This window comes from Bos taurus, unplaced genomic scaffold, assembly GCF_002263795.3.
Source record: "Bos taurus isolate L1 Dominette 01449 registration number 42190680 breed Hereford unplaced genomic scaffold, ARS-UCD2.0 ScbfJmS_511, whole genome shotgun sequence".
NCBI lineage: Eukaryota > Metazoa > Chordata > Mammalia > Artiodactyla > Bovidae > Bos > Bos taurus.
In genome coordinates this window covers 318,053-330,107 of record NW_020192288.1, presented here as the reverse complement: position 1 = coordinate 330,107, position 12,055 = coordinate 318,053, and the positions used below count along the sequence as shown (strand labels likewise).

Here is a 12,055-nt window from a genome sequence, read left to right as displayed (position 1 = left end):
GCATGAGGAAGGTAGGATCTTTCCCAGGAATGCAACTTTGATTTAATATTAAGACTGAAATAAGTTAATCAGTCATCATCATCAGTTCAGTCTCTCAGTTGTGTCCAACTCTTTTCGATCCCATGAACCACAGGACTCCAGGCCTCCCTGTCCATCACCTAGTCCTGGAGTCCAAACAAACCCAAGGCCGTTGTGTCGATGATGCCATCCAACCATCTCATCCTCTGTTGTCCCCCTCTCCTCCTGCCCTCAATCTTTCCCAGCATCAGGGTCTTTTCCAACGTGTCAACTCTCTGCATCAGGTGACCAAAGTATTGGAGTTTCAGCTTCAGCATCAGTCCCTCCAATGAAAACCCAGGAATGATCTCCTTTAGAATGGACTGGTTGGATCTCCTTGCAGTCCCAGGGACTCTCAAGAGTCTTCTCCAACACCACAGTTCAAAAGCATCAATTCTTTGACACTCAGCTTTCTTTATACTCCAGCTCTCACAACCATACATTAATATACCACATCAACAGAATAAAGGACAAAAACCACATTATGATCTCAGTACCTACATAAATAGCATTGGACAAAATTCAGCGTCCCTTCAAGATAAACAGACTCAAACTAGAAGTAAAAGGCAACAGTTTCAACCTGATGTAAAACATCTCTGAAAAACTCACAGCTATCATCGTACTTAATGATAAAAGGCAGAAGTACTGACTTCCCCTGAAAATCAGGAACAATACAAGGATATTATCTCTTACCACTTCTATTCCACATTGTTCTGGAGCTTCTGGACAGGGTAATTAAGCAAGGGAAAGAAATAAAATGAAGTTACATTGGAAAAGATGTAAAACTTTTCAATTTGCAGATGACATAATCTTCTGTATAGAAAATCCTTAAGAATCACCCTCTCCCCACAGAAACTATTAGACCCAATACAGGGGCTCAACAGGTTTACAGAATACAAGGTCATATACAAAGAGCAGATATATTTCTATACACAGTCAAGACTTGTACAATAAAAACTACAAAACATTGCTGGGTGAAATTAAAGACAGTCTAGGTAAGTGGAAAGGCATCTCACATTTATGGATTGGAAGACTTACTATTGTGTTAAGATGGCAGTACTCCTCTAATAGAACCCCATCAAAATTCAAACTGTTCTTTCCCCCCAGAAATCAACAAACTGATCCTAGAATTGTAAGAATTGAAAGGGTCCTGGGATAGCCAAAACAGTGTGAAGAAAGAACAAGTACTTACACTTCCCAACTACAAAACCCACTTCAAAGCCAAAATAATCAAGACATTATATGGTGTTATAGCCACGCGTTCCAGGAAACAAACTCACTCAGAAGGACAATACAGATAGTGGAGTGCAGTTTATTACACCGGCGCACCCAAGGCAGAGTCTCCTCTTGGCGGAGGACCCAGACCAGTTTTTGTGAAAACCTTGTATACCCTAAGTGTATGTGCCCAAATCCACTTCCCCAAATTCCCTGAAATTAGTCTGAACAAAGGAAAAGAAAGATATAATCAAAGTTAAGCCGTGATTCATATGCCTTAAGCCTAGGTAGTTAACAGTGGACAATTATCAATAGGCCTGTGGTCATACCCCAATAAGCATAATAGAACTTATGATTCTCTTCAGTTACACAGATAATTAGGGTATTCTTTTAGGTGATGGAGAGTCTAGGTATGAGCCCTGGGGCTCTTCCACCCAGGGGCTCTGGTTTTCCAGTTGGTATGTCGTTTCCATAGATACTGGGCATATAGCTCAAAGTCCACAGTCCAGCACAAGATGGAGTCCTGCTTTCAAGATGGAGCTGGTTCTGTCTGTTTCCTCCTTCAATGGTAGTGACATAAGGATTGTATATAGACAGATACCAGAATAGAATGGAGATGCAAGAAACAAAACCATATCTCTGTGGTCAATAGATTATTGTGAGTGGTGCAGAGGCCATTCAATGGCAAAGAATAATGTTTCAACAAATGGTCTTGGGATAACTGGATGTTCACAACCAAAAGAATCATTTTAGGCTTATACCTCACACTGTATATAACAATTAACTAAAAATTGATCAAAAACCTAAATATAAGAGTTAAAACTATAAAGCACTCAGAGGAAAACAGAGATGTAAATGTTAATGTTGGATTAGGCAATGATTTCCTAGATATGCTACAAAAGTACAAGCACCAAAAGAAACAAAAGTAGACAATTTGGAATCATCAAAATGAAAACTTTTATCCTTCAAAGGACACTATCAAGAAAGTAAAACATCCTGGGCACCTACTGGATGCTGGCAAGGAGCCTTGAATCCCAGGCGGACCAGAAGAACACCCAAACAACCCTGTATGGTGTGGGGAAGGGGGAAACGGGGAAGGAGATGTGCAGGCTAGGTGGGATCAGTGCTCCTGAGGTGCAGCTAGGGGAGGACAAGTTCCCACACCTGGAGAGGCACTCTTACCTCGAGGGGATCTGTGGGGATGGGGAAGGACCTTTGGGGTTATGGAGGAATGCACCTGGTGTTTCTGCCCCCACTCCCCCCATTCAACCTCCAGGAACCTGCTGAGGCCTGGGGCTTACTCCTCTGTACTCTGAAACTGGAGACACTCTGGGGCCCCCTCCAGGCCACACTCAGCATAGGCCACACCCCTGCCTAAGCCCACCCTGCCTAAGCTCCACCACACCTAAGCCCTGCCCTTACAGCAAAGGTTTTTTCTACCTTTTTTAAAAAATTTCCCTATTTTGCTAGTGTAGCTGTGTCTTACCTTCCAGTGATTGTTTCATTTATATGTTTAACTTTTCTAATTTACCTGTTAGTTTTCTTATTTATTTTATTTTTTATTATTTGTCATTGTCTTCCACATTTCTTTTCTTTTCCTTTATTTTTTGGTGTGCTATACAGCTTGAAGGATCTTGATTCATGGGCTTGAGCTCCTGTGGTGGGAGGACCAAGTCCAAACTGTGGATTAACAGAGACACTCAGACCTCACGGAATACTATTTGGAGTGAGGTCTCCTGGAGGGCCACATCTAAACACCTGGTCCTGGCTCTACTTAACTGCCTGCAAACTCCAGTGCTAAAATTCTCAGGCCAATCAATCAGTGAGAGAAGAACACAGTTCCGCCTAACAAAAAAAATAACTGATATGACAAAAAATATGTTACAGACAAAAGAGCAAGGTAAAAAAAACTAAAAGACCACATAAATGAAGAGGAAATAGGGAAACTACCTGGAAAAAATTTAGTAAGGATATTAAAGATGATCCAAAATCTTGAAAATACAATGGAGGCATGGATTTAAAAAAATACAAGAAATGTTTGACAAAGATTTAGAAGAAATAAGGCACAAACAAAAAGTTGAAAACACAATACCTGAAATGAAAAATACACTAGAAGAAATCAATATGAGACTCACTGAGCAGGAGAACAAATAAGTGAGTTGGAAGACAGAATGGTGGAAATAACTGCTGAAGAGCAGAATAAAGAAAAAGAATGAAAAAACACAATATCTATTTCTGTCATGACTGTCTTTCTGAGACACATTCTCCACTAAGGGTAACCTGGGACTACCTATCACCACAGGTTGTGGATGCATAAGAAAGACTGCACTGGAAGGAAAAAAATATAGCCTTCAAGCCCCTTTCTCATCCTCCAGAGACCCTGCGGTTCTAGGACTCTACTCAATGGCAAGGAAATGGGCAGCCCACCAGGCTCCCCCGTCCCTGGGATTCTCCAGGCAAGAACACTGGAGTGGGTTGCCATTTCCTTCTCCAATGCATGAGAGTGAAAAATGAAAGTGAAGTTGCTCAGTCGTGTCTGACTCTTAGCGACCCCATGGACTGTGTAGCCCACCAGGCTCCTCCATCCATGGGATTTTCCAGGCAAGAGTACTAGAGTGGGGTGCCATTGCCTTCTCCGGCAACCTGCACTGCACACGCCCAACTCAGTGAGCATGCGCAGTGTGTGCGTGCGCATCCGTTGCTGCGCATGCGCCTTGGTGCGCATACGCCTTCCTGAGCGATCTGTGAGGAGCGTTGGGCGTGAGACGGGTCTGTTTATTCAGTCCCGGTTCTTTCTCACTACTTGAGACACACCAGGTAGGTTCACAGGTCTGTCCTGTCTGGAATTTAAGTGTGTGTGCGTGTGAGGGGGAGCCAGCAAGTTTCGCACGGGCTGGGCAGTGTGATCTAGGGCTTTTGAGGAGGAAGGCCCTCAAGGTAGTCATCTTTCTCCTCACAAGTGTTGCGACGCCATACTTCTTGCCTTGGTGGGCGGAGAGGAAGGGCAGTGGGCAGAGTAGGGCAGGCGGTAGGATGATGGTGGGGGGAGACTTGGGGGTGCTATTTGAGATATCTGGTTCATTGGGGCCCTGGAACTGACGACAGAGCACAGAATCTGGGGCCGGCAGTGGGACCTGGGCAGGGGGCGGGGTGGGCGATTAAGGAAAGGCCTAGAAACCGGACCGCAGTGGGGTTGTGACTGTATCGCGGGTTTTGTGGTAAGGTGCCAAGAGAGAAGTGGACCGGTTGCTCTGTATGCAGCCTCACCTCAGCCCCAGACACTGAGAAAATCGCCATAGTCAGGCTGTAAAGACTGAGCCTTTCTTCGTGTTCCAACTGAATTCCAAGGGAGTTGGGGAAAATAGGTCTGGTGAATAGGAGTGTGACATGAGCAATAGTCCTGAGCTTTTGAATTCCTAGCAGTATTTCACTAAAGATCTTCATGATGGAGAATTCTGTTGTGAAATCAAACATGCTGACAAAAATTCAGCCTTCTTATATACCTTAAGGTGATTTCGCTACCAGCTTTGTAAAGACACAAATGGCTTTGCAAGCGACTGTATTTGGTGTAATTGAAATGCATGTACACTCATGCTTAACCAGAGTTTTCTTTTGAAAGTATTTTCACATTAAAAAAAAACAAGTCAACATAAGGTCATAAAAGTGATCAAATATAGCTGTACTCTTAAATACAATTTCTAAATCACAATATTCTGCTTTCAGGGAGAAATATGAGTGGGCAAGTGGCATCAACATTGGGACCTACAAAGCCAGATTGCTCCCAGGTGGATGAACCTGTGGTTGTGAGTAACCTTACCATTTGGTGTTTTCTATTAGCACAAGTTTATTTTTGAGAAAATCATGTTAAGTAGTACACATGCGGTGATAAAGGTCTTCCATGCTGATAAAGGGTGACACTTTGTCTTAGGAAGAAACATTGATCCAGATATATTATACTCCTGGATGTTGCCTGGATGATTATACTGTTAAATTCCCTGGAAATGTGCCCAGTGACTCCCTCCTCCTGCTAATTAACAACAGGCTGCATACTTCCATCCCAACATAGATTTAAATAACTTCCAAAGTCTTTCTGGGTAACTCTTATGGGAGCTAACGCTTCTCTGTGGGAAGAGTAACTTTATTAAAAGTAAGTACATAGAATTGTGTTGAGAAAACGTTGTTAGGTTTACTTATGCTCAGATATATGTATGTATTATGTATATTTATGCTATTAGATGTGTTAACAACAAAAGTTTTTATTTGCATGCACACTCTACTAGGACCAGCAGCCCAGTGTTGAGCAACCTCACCAAGAGGAACCACCAGCTGAGATTCAGGATATCACACCTAGAAATGAGGAAGGAGAGGATCCAGTGAATCGTGATGAAGAAGAGGAGAAGGATCCCTTTGAAGGTAAAGTGTATCTGTGCGTCATGCCTTAAGACATAACCAGTAAGAAGAGGAAAGGAAACATTAGAAAAGGACTTCAGACAGTTCCTAAAAAACTGAGGAGAGTATAGTTTGCAGGTTAGTGTGGTCGCTCAAATTTTCCCTTGTTTTCAAGACAAAGAGAAAGGGGCAACTAAGGTGTCTGAGGACAACCCTGGAAAAGGAAAATGGTAATAACATTCAGAAAATTCTGCTTTCCTTTTTCTCCAGCAAAACATTCCCGGAAGAATGCTCCTGAGGTTCTTATTCATCACATTTTTAGCATACTAACCTAAGGCTTTTAATTCATAACACCGAGGGAATGAAGATCATCATTCCCTTGTTTGTATTGTATGCTTTACAGCTGAATTGATGCATTTTTTTAAAGATTCTGGCCTGGAAGCTGATCTCCAGCTATTTGCTGAGGCAAAGACTGGGGATGAAGGTGGAGATGGTCCTGATGTCAGGGAGGAGTTTGCATCAAATACAGAGCCTGTTGAAATGCCAGAAGCAGGTATGTCATCCATTCAGAAAGTAATTTATGTGGTTTCTGTTTTTCAGAATATTATATCTTTACTAATATAGAGGGAACATTACTATTATTTTAATAACAGAGTTCACATATTCTTTGAAAAATAGTTCAGACCCCAGATGCCTGAGTGCCTGACTTATAGACTTTCAAATAACGAAGCAGACAGGATCAAAGCCATATCGAATTGAAAACAGGAAACAGTTTTCTTCTCTTGAGTATAAGTACTTTGAGCAACAGCTAATAATTTTCAGGTTCTTTTATAATTTGTGCTTGTAGCAAATATGGAATGCATTTGTAATAAATATCAGTTTATATCAAATATGCTTAGGCATCCAAGTAGGTTCTAGTACCAGCTTTAGCATAATGTGTGTGATTCTATGAAATCCCTTAACTTCTAAACTCAACTTTACTCATGTAAGTTGTGAATTCAGAACAGATACACGAAGATGCTGATTTTTCAGTGCTAATTTTTGCATTCTCTGATTCTCTTTGATGGAGTGCATACAAGAATACTCTGTTTTGTATGATGTATTTATCATAAAATATCATCTTGAGTCAAATTATAACAGGGGAATTGAGATTTCATTTTCTGACGGGGGACACATGTACACCGTGGCTGATTCATGTCAATGTATGGCAAAACCCACCAGACTATCTTAATTAGCCTCCAGTTAAAATCAATTAATTAATTTTTTTATAAAAGAAAATGAGCCAACATTCTGCTTGATGTAGTTAAATTCTCTCAAATTCTGAATTCTCTAGCTCTTTAAAAAATAGTTGCATTTTAAATCGTTTCCCCTGGGAAGCATGAAATGACTGGATAACAAAATGGCCAAAGATAGTCTAGTTTCCTGTTTCTGTGGCTGATCAAGTTGAGAGAGTGCATTTAGTCAGTGATATTCAAGGCAGGTGCGAGTAAGATACATATGCTAAGCACACTACCTGCCCCTACGTTTGGTCTTTTTTTTGAGGAGGGGGGAGGTTGCTTATTTTAATTGGAGGATCATTATTTTAATATACTATGAAGGTTTTGCCATATACCCACTCTCACTCTTAAAGAAGTAATAAAAATCTGAGCCTCATGATATAATGATCTCTAACCGTATCAAGTATGTTATTTTTCTTCTTTGATACATGAGTTTAAAAAGTTTTGAAGGCGAAAAATGGTAACTCTAGTTCTTCCCGCGTAATCAACTTAGTATCTTTCACATACCTGTTTTCCAACTTGCTGACAATAAATTGCATGGTTCTGATTTTAAAGGAGGAACTTCATAGTTAGGGAAGAATTTACTGTGTATTAGCCTTCTAAATATTTTCACTTTACATTTTATTCCCTTCCCTTTGAACAATTAGATGAAAATACAACTTTCAGACGACTTTCAAGTAACTACAGAACATGATTAAAATGTTCTCATAGAGAAATCTTAGCCCTAAATATGTGTGGTATTTAAAAAGAAAAATACATAAATTACAAGGTACATAAATATAAAATCCTACATCCAACATAAAAGGTAAGAAAAAGAGCAACCGAATAAACCTAAGGGAAAAAGAAAACGATACTTATTAAAAGACAGGTATGAAGTGTTAGGAAGAGGAAAATAAACTCAACTAATAAAGACAATGTGCTAGTTTACATAATTTTTAATATATATATATATATACACACACACATTTTTTAATATTCTTTTCCATTGTGATTTATCACAGGAGATTGGACATTAGTTCCCTGTGCTATATAGTAGGACCTTGTTGTTTATCCATTCTGAATGTAATAGTTTGTATCTGCCAACCCCAAACTGCCAGTCCATTCCTCTAGTTTACATCATTGTGAAGCAAATGGACAAAGCCCAAGTACACATAATTAGAAATATGAACAAGACACTAACAGTTAGTATATTACAGAATTAAAACAGTATAATCTGGAACTCAAATATTTTCAGAATATTGATGAAATGGCTAGTAGGGTAGAAAAACATATTATTTAACATACCCCACAGTAACTAAATAACTAAACATCACAAATACCGTGGATGAACTTTTGAAATTGGACAGAGTTTTCTCTCAAAAGCCATTACCATTTAGAAACAAAAAAAATCTGCTTTTCCAGATTTTCTTTCTCTCTTCCTACTTGCTTTTCTCTCTCACTCATACTCCCTCTTGCTCTCCCTTTTCTTCTCTCCTCTTTCTTCTTTTTTTCTTTTTTTTTTTTTTTGGTATGGCTGTGAGAAACAGACCTATTTCTGCTTCACATTTTGATGTCACCATGTCACCAGTGATAGTAATGACTTAAAATTAGTGTCACATATAATGTATTATACCAACTGGAATGCTTTCCAGGGTGAAAAGAAACGTTTAGAATTACATGAGGGCCACAAGTAAAAAAGGGGACAAATGTTTAACCGACTTAAAACCACCATATCGGGGATAAATTGGAACAAATGAAAATGTCTACACTTTTCCACAGTAGAGAAGAAACAAATGTAATACTGGCCATTTTATTTACTTCACTTAAGCAGTAACAGAGAGAACAACTGTTTAGCTATCCTATATTCGGAATATTATTTCAAACCAATGCATTTAAATGATACTTTTTGGGGATTTTTTGTTTCAGTTTTTGTGTATTTTGTTCTCCTTAGGGTGCTTTTTGTTGTTAGATATTTTACTGAATGTGTAAAATTCAGTGATTCACACACACACACACACACACTCACAGACAACTGGAGGGCTTCTGAGATCTGGTGACTGTCAAGCCAATGGAGGACATCATGGAGAAGAAAAGATGTTTGTGGCTGTTCTCTCCCTGCACCCAAAAACCCTTGGAAGGCAAGTCAGAAATGTGTGAAAGATATGCTGTGCCATTTGCCATGCAGTTTGACAGCAGTTCTTTTCCTGTCTCCCTACAACCTTTAACAATGGCTTTGGCATTCCATTTCTCTCTATATTAAGTTTTATATATAATATATATAATATACAATATATATAATATAATATCTCTATATTAAGTTTATATATAATATAAAACTGTGTATTATAAAACAGTTTTGCCTTCTACTGAAAACTACCTTCTGATAGGTTCCATTGATTTCATTTGTCTGAACTCAGTGTCCTTTTCTTGTATAACTAGCAAGAGTAGTGTGTTTTTAAAAATACTGGTAACATGCCTGAAAAGTCTATAAAATCTCTATAGAGGATTAACTGAAGGTAAGCCAAAGGGTCGCCCTTAGTGTTCCTGTTTTAGTCCATTTTATAAAACTACAACTGCAGTGAACTTTGTATACCTCTCCTGTCATCGAAATAAAGTTCTGCTAAGTAACTTTTTTAATGTTTATATTATAGGTGAAGGGCAGCCATTTGCTTGAAAGAAGATAAACTGAAACCATCTATGCTGCTCTTATGTTCTGTATTTGACTATTAAAGTTCGGTCAATAAAGTTTTGTTTTCTACTTGCACATTTTTTGTTAAATTTATCCCCGGGTATTTAATGTTATTGAAAATTCATGGTTTGTGATTTTTATTGTCTAGTTGAGGCTGTCTGTAGAGATAGAATGTCTATATATAGATTTTCTGTCCAACAATTCCTCTAAATATGCATATTAATTCCACAAATTTAGATCTAGATTATTTTTGCTTTTCAAAATATACTATTATATTTGAATATCAACAGTTTCTACTGGCTTAAACCTTAAACCTGTCCTCATTTTGCAGCATTGAACAAACCTGGCCAGAATAGTCTTGACTAAAGCAGGTGATAATCGGCATTTATCCGAATAGGAAATGAAAAATCTTCTTCTCCATTTCAACCTGTTTACGTTGTTTTTTGTAGATATACTTTATCAGAGTAAGTTCCATTCTATTCCTAGTTTGCTGTCTTAAATATAGATTAATTATCATCAAACACTTATACTGCATCAATTGGGATGATCATAGAATTGTTTTCCCTCCATTTTTCTATTAATGTGGTGAATTGCATTGGTAACCTTATACATGTAAACCACCCTTGCACTTCTAGGGTTAAAAAAATTGGGTCATAACATATTCTCTAGGTGTAATCTACATGTTAATGCATATACATACATATATATACCCACACATAAAAAATTCATAAAAGCCTTTGGTCTTCTCTTGAATAAATGGGTAATCAAAATGTGCCACCCAAATCTCATACGCTGTCCCTGATTTAATCATTGACAGAGAAACATTTTAAAACCTTAATGTATTGTCCTATAGAGAAATGGAATGCCAAAGCCATTGTTAAAGGTTGTAGGGAGACAGGAAAAGAACTGCTGTCAAATTGCATGGCAAATGGCACAGCATATCTTTCACACATCTCTGACTTGCCTTCCAAGGTTTTTTGGGTGCAGGGAGAGAACAACCACAAACATCTTTTCTTCTCCATGACGTCCTCCATTGGCTTGATAGTCACCAGATCTCAGAAGCCCTCCAGTTGGCTGTGAGTGCGTGTATGTGTGTGTGTGTGTGTCTGTGTGTGTGTATGTGTGAATCACTTAGTTGTGTCCGACTCTTTGAGACCCCACGAACTGTAGCCCACCAGGCTTCTCTGTCCATGGAATTCTCGAGGCAAGAATACTGGAGTGGATTGCCATTCCCTTCTCCAGAGGATCCTCCCAGCCCAGGGATCGAACCCTGGTCTCCTGCAGATTCTTTACCGTTTGAGCTACAGGGAAGTCCTCCAGCTGTCTGATTCCTCCCTTATATCCTTATTATTAACATAATAACGCTTACATCTCTGAGCCCCCATCTGTATCCTCATGCACCAAAAAAATATATTTCTGCAACAAAGGACCTATTCAGATTTCACTCTGCTTAGTGAATAACGGGATTATAAATAGCAGCTGTTGTGCCCTTACAGAGGTATGAAAATCCAGGTCCTAAAGGACTGAAAATGGGAGGTTCAAATCTACCATGAGACTTAAATAAGAGTATCCCATCTTACCAAAAAGTATGTGAAAAAGCCCCTAGGTCATGGAGCTGTCTGACAAGATTAGATCCTAGCTAGAAGAAAAGGGAAAGGAATGAGGGGAACTTCGTGAGACAGAATGACTTGAGTCTTATCTGTTCTGTCTCCTTATTGGCTATGACATGACATAACTGGGCTTCCCTGGTGGCTCAGATGGTAAAGAATCTGCCTGCAGTGCTGGAGTCCTGGGTTTGATCCCTGTGTTGGGAAGATCCCCTGGAGGAGGCCACGGAAACCCACTCCAGTATTCTTGCCTGAAGAATCCCCTTGGATAGAGATGCCTGACGGGCTACAATCCATGGGGTCACAAAGAGTCAGACACGACTGAGCGACTAAGCACAGCACGTGACATAACTCAGAGTATCAGTACTGGCTCTGACACATACTGAGTGAAGGTGAGAAAGGTATTTACATCCTTTGGATCTGTTTCCCCATTTCTAAAGTGGAAATTACAAGTTCACACTATTTGCTAGGAAGAATAAACAAGATAACATGTGAAGTAGGTATTACATTACAAATGGATTTGGCTTATTCTACTCCATTTTTTCATTTAAACATTTACAATTACAATTCTCTCACAAGTGATACAGATTTTGAATTTCAAGTAGAGTATAAGGTTAACTTTTAAAATGAACTGGACTTCAGAAACATATTTTGTCTAAATAAATATATTGATTCAATAGCAGATTCAATAGCTGGTATCAGACATGGCATCCATTCTAAGGTTGGTTTGTTAATGAGGACTGACAAGGCTACGCTAAGTCATAATATGTAGTGAAAACTGTGCTCCTTGCTGTGTGTGATGACAAAATAAGCCAGTATTCTGGTCACACAACATCACACAA

At 39.2% G+C, this 12,055-nt stretch overlaps 1 protein-coding gene across 1 annotated transcript; it reads left to right on the top strand.

The window, feature by feature from the left end:
• Positions 1–3,977: 3,977 nt before the first annotated feature.
• LOC101904674 (X antigen family member 5) lies at positions 3,978–9,681 on the top strand. Its single transcript, XM_024989291.2, has 5 exons — positions 3,978–4,089; positions 4,996–5,075; positions 5,553–5,685; positions 6,089–6,214; positions 9,569–9,681. Exons 2-5 carry the CDS (start codon positions 5,004–5,006, stop codon positions 9,589–9,591), a joined length of 354 nt encoding a protein of 117 aa, XP_024845059.1. The 5' UTR covers positions 3,978–4,089; positions 4,996–5,003; the 3' UTR covers positions 9,592–9,681.
• Positions 9,682–12,055: the final 2,374 nt, after the last annotated feature.

Excerpts from the sequence above, each read along its gene's own strand:
- LOC101904674 (XM_024989291.2), top strand. The coding sequence starts at position 5,004 with ATGAGTGGGCAAGTGGCATCAACATTGGGACCTACAAAGCCAGATTGC. Across the intron at positions 5,076-5,552 it reads AGGTGGATGAACCTGTGGTT|GACCAGCAGCCCAGTGTTGA; the intron begins GTGAGTAACCTT and ends ACACTCTACTAG. Across the intron at positions 6,215-9,568 it reads TGTTGAAATGCCAGAAGCAG|GTGAAGGGCAGCCATTTGCT; the intron begins GTATGTCATCCA and ends TTTATATTATAG.